Genomic DNA, 18713 nt, shown 5'->3' with positions numbered 1-18713 from the left:
CTTCCTTCTCGACAAAGAAAGAGTTAGCTATAAAATCACTATCTATCCCTTGCAAAATGGATTTAATACTACAGAAAAAATGTTTTATTTGAGACTTTTATTTTTGCTGACTTGGGTATTCTTCTCTAAAAAAAAAGAAGTCAGATCTACAAATCATAAAAGATGACATTAGCATTGATTTCAAGGTTTTACAAAGTAAGCTCATACAAGGAGTTATTGCTGCAATAATTGATGCAGTTAAGATACAATCTCCCCCCACACCTCTTCCTCAACAGAACATCATATTTTCCACAGTTTGAGGTATTTTTAGCTTCTAGTTTATTTGAATCTTTTCTCAGAAACCTTTTGTTTCTCACCCACATGGTGCTCAAAACGTCAGCTCAGGACAAACTAAACACACGTTTCCAGTACAAACTAGTAAGTTTTGCATCAACAAACTGTTTTCTGTTCAGAAAGTTATGACAGTTATTTTTCCTGGCACAAATGCAGGACTTATTCAGTTGATTCAGACAGAGTTAGGAAGAATGAATGTGAGACTGTGAGTGTGACACATGAGGACAGGAAGTGAGCGTCGTTTCCTCTGAGCGGCTGCTGCTGCTGCAGAGGCAGAGGGAGCGAGGTGCGAGAGCTGCAGAGGAGAGGATGTGGTCACAGAAGAGCCTGAACATCACAACCCCCCCCCCCCCCCCACACACACACACACACACACACACACACACACACACACACACACACACACACACACACACACACACACATGCGATACACGTCTCTGAGCAAACAGCTGCAAAACGCCCATTTCTGTGTCAACTGAAGCTTGTTTGTTAATTCTCACACAGCAGCTGTTTACTGCTTCTGATGCTCTTTGGACAGAAATATTTTTGTCACACAAAAAGAAACAACCTAACTAAAATCATTTCAGTCACAAAAAAAAAACCTGAAAATAGGATAAATAAGATGGAAGTTTAAGTCAGTAAAACAACATTACAATAAAACTTCACAGCACTACAATAAAAATAATAGATGCAGGGCGCTAATTTTAACAAAACAAAGAACACAGGATGCCCTCAATGGCATTTCAAAATAAGAGCCAATACCTAAACTCAGCTTCTTTAAATGTATTTTTATAAAGTTAAAATAAAATAAGTCCTGCTTTAGCTGTAAATGAAAATATTAAAACAGGCAGTGTGATAGTATTTATTATTTGGGGACCATGAGATCCTGCTTCTTTACATCCACATATGTCTAAACAAAAAGGTGCATAGACTGGAACACAGAACAAAAACACAAAACAATAACATAAATTGATGACAAAAATTAAAGATTAAAAGTATGGTATAAAATAAATATTTAGAAGAAATCTTTGGAGTACTTTGTTTTTATTTCTGCTGAGACACACTTTGGAGTTGGATTCCAGCTTCATTGAGTAAATAAAAAAGAAAAGAAAAGAAAAAGTTTTTATAGTGTCAAAAATATCCAAAAAGAACTGCCTGTCTGCAGAAACACAATGTGAACAGCTCTGCAGAATGACTCTACTAATAACTTTGTCCTTACCATCAAGATATTCATACAGCTTAAGGCAAATAAATGACTTAATTTATATCATGTTAACATGTACAAGTTAAGAGACCCTAACCAGGACAGAACAGTTTCTACTTTTTCTTTTAACCTCATTTGATTCCCTCGAACATGTTTGCCTTCACTGGTGTCTCGTGAAAACAGGAAACCATGTGTGTCAAACCTCAACAGAAACCTGACATCTGTGAGCTACAGAAATATCTCTAACAGCACCATCTGTTTTTTTTTATTTATTCCTTTTTCTTTTAGAAATTTTTCCATCTGCTTTTGAATTTACAACTAAAAAACTTCAAAGAAAAATTTTAAAAGTTTCAGAAAGAGCTAAATCACAGGAATGCCTAAAGCCAGAGTTCACCCTAAATATATCAGTAATGGAGTTTGGTTTATCAACCACTGCATTGACATCTTGTAATTTAAGGAATTTTTAAAATATTATTTTAGTTGTATTTGTTTATAAACTTTAACAATACAGAATGAGATATGTATAAGACACAAGACATGGGTGTTAAATTACCAGTAGGGGGAGCTCTAAACCTGAAAACTTGGTCCAGGTTGAAGGTCAGAATTCTCTGTCACAGAGGTGCTCCACATTTGAAGGCTGTTTTTTCCTAAGTAACTTATTCCCATGACTGTTATGTGATGAAACCAGCAGATGATTGAGTGTTACTTTGGTTTCACGTCAAGAGATCTTACTCCATTTTAAGGCTAACTCCACACAACTTTTATGGTTTGAGTTAGCTCTAACCTAATGAAGCCAATGCCAAAGAAAGTAATGGTTAAAAGTATTACTAGAAACAGAAGATTTTTTTGCCCACTTCCTGTTACAGACTCTTCCCAGCTGGACTGCTTCCACCATGTTCCACATGGAGCTCCTGCACAGGGACACCGACAGCTCTTTGCGTTGCTTCAAATTGCTGCAGAAGATCCTTACGGCTCTGGCAGACACACAGTATTATCATTAAAATCTGCATTAGTACTAAATTAAATGCTTTTCTTTCTGAGGAGGTGAATGAGTGTCTTGCCTTGGTGATGAGAGCGATTTTATGCTTCAAGTCTTTGATGTAGTTACCGCTGGTGTCGAGTTTTTCCTGAAAGCAAACACAGACTTCTTTAAAGGCAGAAAAAAACAATCAGGGATGTAGAGTATGATGGTACGAGTAGGAGGAAACAGACCTCCACTTGGTTCATGATCCCTCGCAGTGCAGTTTGGTCCATATTGGGGTTAGAAAGCACCGCGTCTAGCTGAGTCCATGTGCTCTCCTGATGCTCTGCAAGAGCGCTGAGCTTCCTCTCCAGCACCTCTCCTCTCTGATCGGCTTTTTGATGCACCTCCTGAAGTTTCAGCGGGACTGCATTGTACAGCTCATCCCTCTTCAACTGGAGCTATGTGACATAAGGATTGCATGAATGAAATAACATAGAGGCACATGAGGTTGATGATTAGCAGCTCAATCCTCTTTCCAACCTTTCTGAACTTCTGTTCCAGTGCCTCATGTTTCCTCTCCAGATCAGCCAGCTCCTCCAGCCTGACCATCTCAGCATCATTCTGCAAAAAACAGCATCTTAAATTCACCTGGTGCTTAGTAACAAAGCATATCAGCCATGATGCTTAATATCAGCAGATGGATCTGTAACATGAACACAAAAGTGACCTTTTTCACTTTATACTTCAGCTGTCTCTCCAATGCAGCAATGTCCTTGCCGACTTCCGAGATATGCTGAGTGATACGTTTTTTATCTTGTAAAATATGGGGCATATCCTTCGCCTTCGCCTTGATTTGAGCCTCTATTTTTGCACAGTGCTAAGAAGAGACAATCAAACAGAGCAGGTCAAAACGAGATACGCAGAAGACAAAGCATCCATTTTCAACACAGAGCCACGCGTTGGCATTTTACAGATCACAAAATAACAGACTGTGGCTGATTGAATAGATCTGTTAAAATATTTTTGTGGCTGAAGTGTATTTTTACCTTGGCGTAATCTGAGCTCTCCATGCGCAACTCCTCCATCAGCTTATGCAATTCATTGATGGCTTCCTTGTGGTCCCCTCTGAGCTCGCTGACATGATGTTCCCACCGGTTCTTAACGTCTCTGATGGTTTTCTTCATCTTTGTCTCCAGCTCTTGCTTCAGCTGCTCCAGCTTGTTCTTATTCTTGATGTTTGTGTCTATCCAGGAACGAAAATCACCGCTGCTTTTATTTTTCACCTCTGAGAAATGTTGAGTTGAGCTTGAAATGCAATCAGCTTCTTACCCTGTCGTTGCTTCTCCAAGTGATCCTTTGCTTCAGTCATTTCTTTATCCTGTGCCTGTTGGGATAATAGAAAAAAAAACAGTCTTTGAGACGGTGTACCGAGGAATATGTTGGGTTACAGATGCCTTAAATCTAAAGCTCTTTAAGTGTAGGAGTTAAATAGATTGAACAACAAACCAGTTCAAGCTCCTTGACATGACTTTCATGGCTTTCAAGATTAAGTTTCTTTATGTCCCGCTTGATGGTCCAAATTTTCTCATGAAGCTCCAACTCTAACTGTTGCTGCTCTTCTTGGGCAGCCTCAGTGGACACCAAAGCATCTGCCTTTAGTGCAGAAATGGTGTTCTGATGCTGACACAGGTGGAACTTCATCTCCTGCTTGATCACCTGGAAGAGGTAGAAATCAAATGTTCATTACCATCAAATTTTCATGTACACTGTTTCCAGAGACAGTAAAACGTAAACCATCTTGACTTAACTGAATCTTCCTTCCTTGTCCATTCCTTGGAATTTTTTCATCTCTTTTTCATCATGGAGTGGATCATTACTTTGTTGGGTTCTTTTGTTGGTTATGGACACCAAACTGGTTTTGTCTTCAGTAATATTTTTTATTTTATTTTTTTCTCCTGTGTTTGTCTGGAGATCCTACATGTAACCATGGCTGCATTGTTTAAATGTGAACTCAGCTGTTGGCAGCCTGTAGCATGTCAATGCTAACAGGTGCAAGGCCTGATGTTTCCCCACAAGGTGAGGAGAAGGAGGTGAGGACGACGTGCTGGTTCTCAGGTGAGAGCTAAGAAGTGATGTCATGGATCTGTCCTTCCATCCATTGTTATTGGGAATATTAGATCTATCTCCAGTAAGATGGACAGGCTGGCTGTGCTAACCTAGCAACAGAGGGAATACCAAAGGGCAGAGTAGCATCACGCTTTTCACAGACATGGCTAACGGAGCTAAAACTGGACATAAACGCCACATTGGAGGAACTTCGCCTGCTGTGAGCAGACAGGATTCAGAAGACAGAGACTGAACAGGCTGCTGAAGAAACTCAGTCCTGGACCCTGTGGAGGTGGAGGCTGGCTTACTGGAGAATGATGGACAAACTGTCAGGACCTATTTCCTTATGGACCTTTTTGCACTTTCTATACTCTTTCTTACTTTTGTTTTCTCGATTGCTGCTGTGACTCCTGAATTTCTCCTTGTATTTTCTATTCTATTCTATTCTATTCTATTCTATTCTATTCTATTCTATTCTATTCTATGAAGCAGCAGAACATTCCTTTATTAACCTTACCTGTATCTCTTCTTGGTGGCATCTCGTGTCCTCCTCTATACCTTTCTGTTGGTTTTTCAGGTCTGCCTCTACCTCATTCAGCTCCCTCTCTGTAATGCCCAGAAACTTGAGGTACTGGTCTCTTTCCTGCTTAAAGGATTTCTTCTCCTCCCTCACTCGATCCAGCTCCTCTTGAAGACGTGCTGCGTATCCCACCATCTGATTTACAGGGGAAAATTTTAGACTATCAAAAACTGAAAGGAAATCTGAGGGTAAATTCAGTTTCTTCACTCTGGATGACAAAAAAAAAACCCTTATTAAGATGCTGAACAAACGCAGAGTTTAGAGACTCCAAGATTTGTGCACAAAAACTTACATTAAAGCAGATGTGTACATTTATTTAGATCCTCTTAGCTTTCTTTACCCTTAATTTGAATGATGCATGTTACTGCTGTCCAACACCCACACAGATTCAGAAATATGTCTTATCTCTATAGATGCTTTATCTACAACTGAAATTTGCAATGATTTTATCAGTCTTTAATATACAGATCTGTTCATTGTTGGGTTCATGTTTGCAAGAGGAGCTGATTTGAAAACACTTTCAAGAAGTTAGGCAGCTGTGGTAGTCAGTGCAAAGGTGACAGACTCTTAACATTTAACATCCAAACATCACTTGATACTTTCAAACACATGAGACTTTCTCTAACCTGGTCCCTGGTCATCTCGTCCTTGGTGAGGCCGTCCATCAGTATGGGGGTCTTTACCTTTGGAGGCTTCTTACTTGAGCCTTTCTTTTTGGGTGGCTGATTAAAAGTCAAATAATAATAAAATCAATACGTTAAACTGCTTATACTTTACGTAGCCTGTTTTTTAAGACACAATTAAAATATTGAGCCTTTGCTCCTTGTGAATGAATGAACGATAACACATTAAAAGCAAAAGAAAAGCTAACGTTAGCAATTCACTTATAAGTATTGGAAATGTAGAGAATAATTTTCTTGCCATCTTTAATTTTGCGCTAACAACACGTAGACAGCAGGGCAGTCAGTCCTTTTGGGCAGCTTAGACAAAAGTCAGCGAGAAGAGGTCGACTACTATTGCTCGACAACTAGCTGAGATGTTTCCATGGCAACACAGGCTACACAAACACGCGGAGGCTGCATGACGAGGTACCACGTGACCACGTGGCGAAATCGACCGTTTTTTTTTAAATGTGTTTGTTTTTTTAGCCATACTTTATTTGACTGTCCCCAGTACTCGGAACAACGCATAAGTAAAACGATGGCAAAAAAATATATGTATATATAAAGAAATATAAGAATTTTGACTACATTTTTTTTACTTGTCTAAACTTCCAATTACAAAAAAAAAAAAAAAAAAAAAGTTTTTCAAGTGTATCTTCCTTTGACTTTCCTAAATACAAATTCATACTTTCATCTTTGATTTGGATTACTGTCACTTTTATGGAAGCCCATCTCAACCCAGTAAAAAAAAAAAAAAAAAAAAAAAGCGAACTGATAAATAAATATCGTAATAAATATTGCAAACAGATTTTTTTTTCTTCAAGGCAAGCCCTTCACATTTTGAAGAGTTTCCTATTTTTTTCCCAACTTGTGAGAACTGGCTTCCATTTTGTATAAAACTGTCTATTTGTATAGTGTGGAAGCCCATTTCCACCAGGTAATAATAAATAAATAAATAAATAAATAATAAGAAAGATAGATGGGTAAATAAACGAATGGAAACTGTCTTTAAAAAATATGGCAGGTCCTAAAACAATATTTTTCTGCTTTCATTTAGGGCAAATCCTTTATTTTTTTCAATTATTTTTTTTATTTCTTAATTATTCTTATTGGTTAAGTTTTATGTATTCATTTATTTACTTTTAATATTACTACTTTCATAGTTAGTGCTATGTCTGTTTTTCTAATGTAGATGAAGCTGTCTTTACTGAAGATGCTGAATGTGTGATGGACATGCAAGTTTGAGGACTTCAGCTCAAAGTCTGTAAAGTTGCCCTCAGCTGAATAAAACTGCACACACAAAATTACATGAAGTTTCTCCACTTCAAGAAAAGTAAGAATTATGATTTTGTGTGTTTTGATTCAGAGAGAAATAAGAAATAAGAAATAAGACAAGAACAAGTAAAGTTGACCATGTATCAATTATATTTTATAATAGTGACTCATATAAATTGATAATTGCCTCAGATCTGCATTTGTGTTGACAAACTTGGCAACAGGCCATTCCTTGAAGGGAGGGAGTAACTTACTGGGTAAGTGGTTGGGTGGGGGTGGGATGGGCCTGAGTTCAAGCTAAACTAATGAAACAAGGCAGTTTTAAAAGCACCCAGCAGGAGGCGACACACATCCACAATTGACCTGTGGATAATGCCTCACACTGAGACTCCTCTAATTCAGCTTTTTTCTGCAAACAGAATAATCTGTGACATAGATCACTGACACCACCCTGTTCCTCACACTGTGGCGGTCATGTGCTCTCGTGCTTTTCATCAGTGTCGAATTCTTTAACAGTAAGCACATAGTGGAGTTTCTCACCATCTTTAACATGTTAATCCTCTTCATAATCTGCTTCAGTCATCTACCAACTATCAAGGGTGAGGAAAAGTTGTAAAGAAAGTTAAAATGCTGCAGAGTTTGTGACTGCTGTTTCTAAATTCTTCTGTTTTTGTTCCACAGGTGACTCTCAGGACAAAGATGTCAGCCAAACACCTCCTTCTATAATTAAGAGGATCAGTGAATCTGTAACTCGTGAGATCACATGCTCACACAAAAATACAAATTTTTATTCTATTCTCTGGTACAAACAGGACAAACATGGAGCTCTGAAGTTTCTTGGATATATGAATTCAAATTTTGCTAATCCTGAGGAGGATGTGAAAGGAAAGATCATCATGGATGGAGATGGACGGAATGAGTCAAATCTCACAGTTTCTGATCTGACAGTAAATGACAGTGGTGTGTATTTCTGCGCTGCCAGTCAGCACAGTGCTGTAGATTACCTTTAAGTCAGTACAAAATCTCTCCTCTTCCTCTGTTTACAGACACACAACATGATAAGGCTCATGAACACCTGCAGCCTCCATAAAAAAGAGCTTTTGAGGATGTTATCAGATGAACTGACTCTGAACTTGTTTGAGGACAAGAGTGACAGCATACATACATACATACATACATGCATACACCAACCAAAATTTAAATCCCCATTTCTCTGTCATCCAGGTTTTGATTTGATCCACAGTCCTTTTCCCAAGTTTTTAAAAACACCTTCCTTTTCATATCATGGTTGTCTATTTTAGAAACAGCACAGAAATATATCACAGTCAAATTCACACATGTATGACTATAAATATTCATATCAATATATTTTTGCCTTTGGAGGAATGTTTTTTTTTTTTTTTTTTTTTTTTTTTGAGAAACGTCTCCAGTGTGGTCATGATATGTTTGTATTTTTTTGTCTTCTAGGCCACCATAGTTAAGACAAATCAAAAGACAAAGCACATGGAACTGTCAGAAACACACCTATAAGGTAGGATATGCAGAATTCAGTACAACTAACTAACATCAAACAACAAACTGACACATTTTAATAGATAGTTGGTGCTGATGGGAAATGTAGTCTTCCGTCAGGAAAGACACAACTGATTTCATGCAAAGGAGAAAACAGAACCAACATCAAATTTAAAGTTAGGGCACTTCCTGTTTTAACATTGCTTCATATTCTTCACATGAATTCTACCTGGACACATTTACATATCTTTGTCTTTTATGAACTGGTTACGCCCTGTGTCTCCTCCCCTCTGAGCTGCTCTCATGTTGGATCCGTCTTTTTGTAAAACTGTCTTCAGTGTGGCCATATGTTTGTTTAGCTGACCTATAGGGCCACCATAGTTGAAATATATCAGAAAACAAAGCACATGGGAATGTCAGAAATACCCCTATTAAATAGAATTCTCAGAAAACAAAGGACAACTAGTCTAACATCCAAGAAACCCTCACTAATATATCCAATAGCCAATGAACCCCACTTTTATTGACTACAGGCCCCTGAACTGAATCAAATCAAAACATACTGTGGCAGACTTCATTATTAAAACCTATACCTAGACATGATGTACTCTCTATCTCTTTAAAACTCCTCCCAACACACCACCACCTCCACAGACTGCTCTCTGGGATCATTCTGCTCCGAACACACCATGATCACAGCTGCTCTCATCCATCTCTCTGCAGCTCTGCTCTGTATTACAGGTACTCAACTTTATAAGGCAGCTGACATAAACTATGACCATACTTTCTGCTACAACACACAGTATTGTGAAATGATGACACTTTTACCTTCCACAGGTGTAATCAATGGGAGTGATGTGGACCAGGACCCTCCCCTGCTGTGGAAGGCAGAGGGTCTTTCTGCCACAATGAATTGCAATCACAGTAAAGACACATCTTATTTCCAGATGTACTGGTTCAGACAGCTACCAGGAGAGATGATGAAACAAATCGTTCTCACAACCCCAACTCCACCATACCAGTACTGGACCAGCTTCAGTCAGGACAAATTTCCTGCGAAGAAACCTGACGCTAATACTGGATCTTTGACGGTGGAGAATCTGGTGCCGTCAGACAGTGGAGTGTATTATTGTGCTGTGAGCAAACACAGTGATACGGCTGACTCAGACAGCTGCACAAATACCCCCGAGTGTCATAAATGAATACAAGATAAAGTGTTTTGATTAACTGTAGGGGGAGCTCCAAACCTGTTCGCTCGGTTCAGGTTGAAGGCCAGAAGTCTGGATCAGTTGATATTAAAGCAGTGTTAGTCTTGAGTCCCTAACAGAGGTGCTCCACACTGAAGACCCCCTTTTCTTCACTTAACTCATTCATGTGACTGTTATGAGATGAAACAAGCATAAGATTAAAGATTACTGAAGTTTCAGGTCAAGAAATTTAACTTTATTGATATAACTTTTCATTTTAAGGGTACAAATAACTCTGTACAACATCAATTGGGTGAAATCTAGAGGAAATGTCTGCAACTGACACTCACCTGTGGTCATCTGAGGTCAGTGAGGCCTATCAGCAGCTCCAATCTGTCACTCAGATCCACCACAGATGAAGAGACCAAATCATTTCACATGAGGCTGTGTTATGTTTTATTTCTGCTGTAAGTTTGTTGTTTTAAATGTGGATCTATACTGAATTTCTCACTTTTGGAGCTTGCCTCTAGTGGAGATGTGAGGTACTGCAATCCAACATTTATATGATAGGAAAGTAATGTCAAAACCTTAGACTGTAGAGTTAACGGACATGGTCTCCCAGACGTCACTCATCTGTTTCTGAAATAGATTTTTGAAGCAAATCATCTGTAGCGACCACTTTGGAAGTGACAGGTTTTGAGTCTCCACACTAACAGCTATTGGGCCCCCGTCCGAGCTGAGCTGTGCCTCTGATTGGGCGAACTCCGAATCTTAATATCTTCTAAACTGCTGATTAAAAAAAAAAATTCACCCCTTGTACAGTGTGTGTTGATAGTGAAATTAACGATTCAGACAGGAGACGGTCTTTGAACTGGGCCATAAATAGGTTAAAATCTGTTGTGAAAACTTTTTTTGGCTTGATGTGTATGTGACTGTACTTCCAGAGCCAGCCTCAAGCGGACACTTAAGACACAGAAGATTTTAGCACTTCCACATTGTCTCATACTCTTAGACCAGAGGTTGCCACTTGGTCAAAACCAAAGTTTTAAATGTGATCCCTGGCATGAATGTAATTGGTTAAGTTCTTGGATTTCTTTCCCACTTCCTGTTCCAAATTCTTTCTAACTGGACTATTAGCCTAGCATACAAAGCACAGTAATTTTGCACATAACAATTTGATGTAGCTCCAATCACCTCATCACTCTTCATCCTGATAAAAGATGTTTTGAACTGACAAAAATTGGACTAAAAAAAGATCTGTATTGATGTATTTTATTCAAAAAGTTGACACATTTTTTTTTTTTTTACCAAAGAGGATGATGCTGAACCAGAACCACTAATAAATCTCCTTCGCATGGCATGAAGTTAGGGTAAGTACACTTAAGGACTTCCAATTTCAACATTGCTTGGTATTCTTCACATGAATTCCACTCTTTCATGAACTACTGGCTACACCCTGTGTCTCCTCCCCTCTGAGCTACTCTCATGTTGGATCAGTCTGTCAGTGAGCGCAGACACAGAGAGGGAGAGAAGAACATCATGATGATCAGGATCACTCTGCTGCTTCTCTGCTTCTCTTGTAAGTTTAAACTCAAGCTCTTTGATTAAAACCATACATCATCAGTGAGTAATGTCTTTTCTTTTTTCATTCAGGTCAATCACTGAGCAATCAAGTTGACCAAAACCCCCCAGAAATCATAGGAAGCCCAAATGGCTCTCTAAATATCAGCTGTAATCATTCAGTCAGTACATATTATACCATATTGTGGTACCAGCAGCCGGTGGGAGACTCCAGACTCAACCTCATTGGATATATTCAGTACTCAAGCTCTCTCCTGGAGGAAAAATATAAACCACATTTTGATATAAGTGGAGATGGCTCAAAGAAGGCTGATCTTCAAGTGCTGAAGCTGAGACAAGCAGAGGACAGTGGTGTATTTTACTGTGCAGCTAGTAGGCACAGTGACTCAATGACTCGCTCCTCCTTACAAAAACCTTCAGTGATAATCAGACGACTCCTCAGGAGGAGGAAGGATACAGCTGCATCTAACTGTAATATGAGGCAGGAAATCAGAGGTTTATGTCACTCCAATCCAATCATCTGGCTTCAAATATTAACCTTTGTACTTTTCTCATATTTAGGAATCTGTGTCCTGTGACGTCTCATCATGTCAACCCCTCCTCTTCATCCTGTCAGGTCACACTAATCTTAACAGCTTTACCTCATCAGTGCTTCAATCATGATCAGACTCCTCATTCTGTTACACACTCTGGTGTTCTGTTCAGCAGGTAAATACTACAATAACTTTAAAAACAGATGATCAGCAGTGATTATTTTTTACTCTAAATCTGCTTCTTCTCATGTTTCTTGCAGAACTCTCCAAGAACAGAGTGGATCAGACTCCTGCAGCTCTGATCCAACACCCTGGAGAAACAGCAGAGTTAAAATGCAACCATTCAAACTCTGACTTTAATATGATCCAGTGGTACAAACAGTCTGCTGGGAAACATGACATGGCTCTGCTCGCCTATGTGAGATTCAAGTCACCAAATGTGGAAGATGAATTCAAGGGGATGTATAACGTGAGCGGTGATGGTGGAAGTCTTTCACATCTTCATATAAAGTTGAGTGGATCAGAGGAGAGTGCTGTGTATTTCTGTGCTGCCAGTCAGCACAGTGCTGCACAAACCCTCAGTCTTTAACAAAAACCTGCTCTGATACAGACAGAAAATAAAAACCACAGAAACAGCAATAAACCTGTCTGTGAACGGCTGAATTCAGACAGCTGGCTCAGCATCAGAGCAAGTTTTCTAACCCATCAGGGTGCAGTGTTTTCTCCGCAGAGCATGAATCACTTCTGTTTGACCCACTGACTCTGTTATTTTGTGGTGCAAATTAGCATTTTAGTTAGTGGATTGTTTTGCTTGTCATCTTTCTGTAAGAAACGATTCATGGAAAGTTAAAAGGCATACCAGCCGACGGTATTTTTGTTTTCACTGATCATGTGTTTATTTAACATTTTGTGTGAGAGCGAGGGCAGATAAAGTAACACTCTTTCTTCTTTCTGCTCCTTTTCATTTATTAGAGATTTTCAATCTTAGAATAGAAAATACTTTATTCAACCCCGAGGGGAAATTCAGGAGGAGTCACAGCAGCAATCAAGAAAACAAAAGAAGAAAGAGTATAGAAAGTGCAAAAAGGTCCATAAGAAAATGGATGTTGACAGCTTGTCCATCATTGTCCAGTTCAGCCAGCCTCCACCTCCACAGGGTCCAGGACTGAGCTTCTTCAGCAGTCTGTTCAGTCTCTGTCTCCTGGATCCTGTCTGCTCACAGCAGGTGAAGCTCTTCCAATGTGGCGTTGGTGTCTGGTGTTAGCTCTGTTAGCCATGTCTGTGAATAGCATGATGCTTCTCTGCTTTCTGATATTCCCTATATAGCTTGTCCATCATATTGGAGGTAAATCTCATGTTCACAATAACGATGGATGAAATGGGTTGATGTCGTCACTTCTTAGCTCAAACCTGAGAACCAGCACGTCGTCCTCACCTCCTTCTTCTCGCCTTGTGGGAAACATCAGGCCTTGCACCAGCTAGCATTGACATGCTACAGGCTGCTAACAGCTGAGTTCACATGTGAACGATGCAGCCATGGTTACATGTAGGATCTCCAGACAAACACAGGAGCAAAAATAGTGAAATTATTGCTTAAAACAAAACCAGTTTAGTGTTTATGACCAGCAAATGAACCATACAAAGTAATGATCCACTCCAAATGCAAAAATGACGAAAAAGAGATGAAAAAATAACAAGAAATGAACAAGGAAGAGAGAGCTGCTGTAACAGGCAGCCACAACGGGGCAGCGCCTAGCAACAAGGCTAACAATACAATGGCTACAAATATTTTTACAACATCATGAATGAAACTAAACCAAACTAAACTAAACTAGATTAGATGGTGTGTCTCCATAGCTTTAGTTTTCCACATGCATGTAGTAGGCATGCCAGATCACATGTGTCTATCGGTGGGTGGAGACAGAAGGTTATTGCACTAACACACCTCCCACCTCAGTTTCCTTGAACCAGAGCTCACTTGAAGAAGCAGTAAAAAGATTCAAGAGCAGCTTTAAGTTCAACCACAGCATGAAGATCTGTTTCTGCTGCATCACCTTGAACATTTTACTGCTTTTAGGTAACAAAAATGAAAAGTCTGAACAGTTTTCTTTTTGTTTTTGCTGCACATTGAAATCTATTTCTGATTTAGTGTTTTTCTTTTGGCTAAATCTCATGTTTTTCTCCTCAGGTTCCTCTAAAAGTGAAGATGTCAAACAAACTCCACCTCATGTTTTCCACACGCCAGGAGACACAGCTAAAATACAATGTTCACACAGCAGCAGTAAATATGATCAGATCCTCTGGTATAAGAGGACAAAAGGCACACAAATGCAGCTCCTTGGATATATGAATTACCAACAAGGATACCCAGAGGAAGGGGTAAAGGTGACGATGGAGGGGGGCGCAAGCAAGGACGAGAACTGCACATTAGTGATGAAAGACGTGGACCTGAGCAGCAGTGCAGTGTATTTCTGTGCTGTCAGTGTACACAGTGCTGCATGTTACTGCTCTGTGTGACAAAAACCTCCTTTATCTTTTAAAAACAGCTCACAGAGTCTTGCACCTGAGGTTACAAAACCAAGGCTGTGGTGAGCGATGAAGAGGAGGAGGAAGCATCTCAGACTCCTCCCATCTCATCACTCTCTCAGTTTTTCTCTAAAGGAAGTCTGATTGATTTCATTTGCTGCAACACTTTAAAACTTTCAGTCTATCAAAAACTTTTGGCTTCACTTTCTTTAAACAGAAAACAACATGATCATCTTCTTCCTCCTCGTTCATTTGAAAATCTTTCTGGTTTCAGGTAATAAACCCACTTAAAAGTACAAATATGGTTATTTATGTTGGACTAGTTAAAAGTATTTTTAAGAGCTGCTGACATCCTTTTCCATCATTGTCTTTCCACAGGCTCCGCTAACAGTGAACAAGTCACACAGACTCCAACTCACATTAACATCAAACCAGGAGAAACAGCAAAAATCAACTGTGTACACAAAATAACCATCTATAACCAAATCCTCTGGTATAAACAGTCAGATGGACACCTACAGCTCCTTGGGTATATGTTCATGAACAGTCCAAACATAGAGAAAGGAGTGAATGTGACGATTGAAGGGAATGCAGCTGAAGGAAAGACCTGCACGTTAGTCATCAACAAAGTGGACCTGAGCAGCAGTGCAGTGTATTTCTGTGCTGCAGGTGAACACAGTGCAACATGTCACCGCTCTGCACCACAAAAACTTCTTTTATCAGCATACATACACACACATACACACACACCTGCAATGAGAAGTTTAACCAGCAGTGTCACTGCTACACCATTCCTTTAAAGTCTGTATGTGTTTCACAAAAGGAGGGGTTCCTTTAAAGGAGGAGGAGAAATCAGAAACCCAGCCTACAGAGTTCAGACATCAACTCAGACACAGACTGATCTGAAACTCAAAGACTCACCATCATGATCCTATTCCTCTGTGTGACCTTTCATCTTTTCATGGTCTCAGGTAAAACAAGAGTTTCTTTCCATCTAAGTGTTAAACTAAGAATCCTCTTTTACTGTCTTGAACACATTGGGATGTGATATATTTTGTTCTGTTTTCTCAGGTTCCTCTGAAATCAAAGATGTCATCCAGACTCCACAAGACATGTTCACTAAACCAGGGGAAGCAGCGGAAATTAACTGTTTACACAAAATTGATACTTATAGAATTATCCTCTGGTACAAACAGCTTGAAAACAGACAGATGCAGCTCCTTGGATACATGACGGGACCAACTGATTTCCCTGAAGATAAAGAAAAGGATAAATTGAAAATAACAGGTGATGCAAATAAAGATCAGAACTGCACGTTAACCATCAACAAAGTGGACCTGAGCAGCAGTGCAGAGTATTTCTGTGCTGCTAGTTTACACAGTACTACAGATCTTTTCTTCTCAATACAAAAACCTCTTTTTATCACCACACACACCTGCAATAAGAAATTTTAACCAGCAGTGTCAGTGCTGTCTTATCAGAGTTCAGAAATTTTAATGAATGAGCAGCTGAGTGTCACTAAGTCATACCAGACTGTTGCAATGACCTGGCGTTTTCACCCAATGTCAATGAAGTAAACATTTTTTCGTTGCATTACTGACAAGAAATGTATCAGCTTCATATAAAAACAAGTCTGAGATTATCCAGAGACTGAAACAAAGATCCATTCAGTCCTTGACATTCATCATTAAACATCAGCCGCTTATCTTGAGATTAATTAGTTCTAAGATATGCACATTGTCAATTTGTTTGTTTTCATGATGAGACTTAGAGCTAAAATCTGTATGTGTTAAACAAAAGGAGGTGTTCCTTTAAAGGAGGAGGAGAAATCAGAAACCCAGCCTACAGAGTTCTGACATCAACTCAGACACAGACTGATCTGAAACTCAAAGACACATCATCATGATCTATTTCCTCTGTGTGACCTTTCATCTTTTCATAGTCTCAGGTATTGTTAAAGTTTTTACACTTGTTTTTTTTTCCTTCCATCTAAGTATTAAAAAAAGAATCCTGCTTTACTGTTTTAAATATATTGGGATGTGATGTATGCTGTACTGTTTCCTCAGGTTCCTCTGAGATCAAAGAAGTCATCCAGACTCAACAAGACATGTTCACTAAACCAGGAGAAGCAGCAGAAATTAACTGTTTACACAAAATCGATACCTATAACACCATCCTCTGGTACAAACAGCTTGAAAACAGACAGATGCAGCTTCTGGGATACATGACAGGAACAACTGATTTTCTGGAGGATAAAGAAAAAAATATAGTGAAGATGAAAGGTGATGCAAATAAAGATCAGAACTGCACATTAACCATCAACAAAGTGGACCTGAGCAGCAGTGCAGTGTATTTCTGTGCTGCTAGTAAACACAGTGCTACATGTCACTGCTCGGCATGACAAAAACCTCCTTTTATCAGCACACACCACACACCACACACAAATGCAATGAGGAATATTTACCAGCAGTGTCACTGCTGTGTTATGAACAGGGATCATATATTTGAATAATTGAGCAGCTGAGTGTCACTTAACAAAAAGAGGTTTTCCTTTAAAGGAGGAGGAGAAATCAGAAACCCAGCCTACAGAGTTCAGACATCAACTCAGACACAGACTGATCAGAAACTCAAAGACTCACCATCATGATCCTTTTCCTCTGTGTGACCTTTCATCTTTTCATAGTCTCAGGTAATGTCAGGGTTTCTTTCCATCTAGGTGTTAAACTAAGAATCCTCTTTTACTGTTTTGAAAACATTGGGATGTGATGAATGCTGTACTGTTTCCTCAGGTTCCTCTGAAATCAAAGAAGTCATCCAGACTCCACAAGACATGTTCACTAAACCAGGGGAAGCAGCAAAAATTAACTGTTTACACAAAATTGATGGCTACAGTCGAATTCTCTGGTACAAACAGCTGGAAAACAGACAGATAGAGCTCCTTGGATACATGGATGTTACGTTTGATTATCCTGAAGATAAAGAAAAAGACAAAATTAAGATAGAAGGGGATGCAAATAAAGATAAGAACTGCACATTAACCATCAACAAAGTGGAGCTGAGCAGCAGTGCAGTTTATTACTGTGCTGCTAGTAAACACAGTGCAACAGATCTTTGCTTCTCAATACAAAAACCTCCTTGATCAGCACACACACACACACCTGCAATGAGAAAAATTAACCAGCAGTGTCACTGCTGTCTTATCAGAGTTCAGATGTTTTAATGCATGAGCAGCTGAGTGTCACTGAGTTATATCAAATTGTTGCAATGACCTGGTGTTTTCATCCAATGTAAATGAAGTAAAAATTGGTTGTCCTATTCCTGACTAGAAATGTATCAGCCTTATACAAAAACAACTCTGATGTTATCCTTAGACTTAAACAAAGATAGAATCAAGTCCTGGACTTTTAACATTTAACATCAGCTGTTCGTATAATAAACACTTATTTCTAAGGTATGCACATTGTCAGTTTGTCTGTTTTTATGATGAGACTTGGAGCTACAGCAGTGACACAATCCCCTTTAAAGTCTGTTTGTGTTTAACAAAAGGAGGTGTTTCTTTGAAGGAGGAGGAGAAATCAGAAACCCAGCCTACAGAGTTCAGACATCAACTCAGACACAGGGTGCATCTCAATACGTTGACTTTGTGCGTCCTCCATCCTATCTCCTCTGCGGTACCAGAAGTACTTTCCCATTCACCATTTTGAAGACTGTCCCAAGCGATAATTGCGCTCAGAGGAGAGAGGATGGAGGAGACTGACCAGAGGAGCGATGATTGAGGAAAAACGGCTTTGCGGAAGTCTTTTCTCTAACAGACGCCCCCATGCTGAATATCACTCTCTGATTGGACGCTGCAGCGACTCAGACTTCTCTACATGAAACAAACACAACAGAGTTTAATGAGAAAAAATAAGGATAAATAATCCATAAATAATCTCACAATTACGTAGTTTACCAGTAAAGTGATCCATGTGCTTCTAAACAGCACTCAGAATAAACAGAGAGCAGGTTTTCTTCATGGTAATGGGTTTGTTAAATGGGTTAAAGAAACAGACAAATCTCTGTTACTGTTCATGTTTGATCAGTTATTACAGCGCACATGCCCAGACGCGCAAACAGCTGTTAGAGCTGACTGACAGATGATCCAGAGGTGATCAGCTGATGCCGTAATCAATGAAACACGTATGTCCCATTGCTCTAAAAACGATTGTCCTCCATCCTCTATCCTCTCTTCATTTCCTCACGTCTCTC

The 18713-nt window shown here is 39.3% G+C and overlaps 1 protein-coding gene across 1 annotated transcript; it reads right to left on the bottom strand.

The window, feature by feature from the left end:
• Positions 1-1191: 1191 nt before the first annotated feature.
• LOC141806842 (dynein regulatory complex subunit 4-like) lies at positions 1192-6233 on the bottom strand. The gene is made up of 11 exons (XM_074692526.1): positions 6111-6233; positions 5816-5911; positions 5127-5324; positions 4010-4219; positions 3833-3887; positions 3550-3746; positions 3231-3380; positions 3044-3124; positions 2752-2961; positions 2601-2666; positions 1192-2513 (listed from the first exon to the last, which is right to left on the bottom strand). Exons 1-11 carry the CDS (start codon positions 6111-6113, stop codon positions 2400-2402), a joined length of 1380 nt encoding a protein of 459 aa, XP_074548627.1. The 5' UTR covers positions 6114-6233; the 3' UTR covers positions 1192-2399.
• Between the last annotated feature and the right edge of the window lie 12480 nt (positions 6234-18713).

This window comes from Halichoeres trimaculatus, unplaced genomic scaffold (assembly GCF_033239565.1).
Source record: "Halichoeres trimaculatus isolate MK-OKI-2021-1 unplaced genomic scaffold, fHalTri1.1 fHalTri1_scaffold_17, whole genome shotgun sequence".
Lineage (NCBI taxonomy): Eukaryota > Metazoa > Chordata > Actinopteri > Labriformes > Labridae > Halichoeres > Halichoeres trimaculatus.
This window is presented reverse-complemented; position numbering and strand designations above follow the sequence as displayed.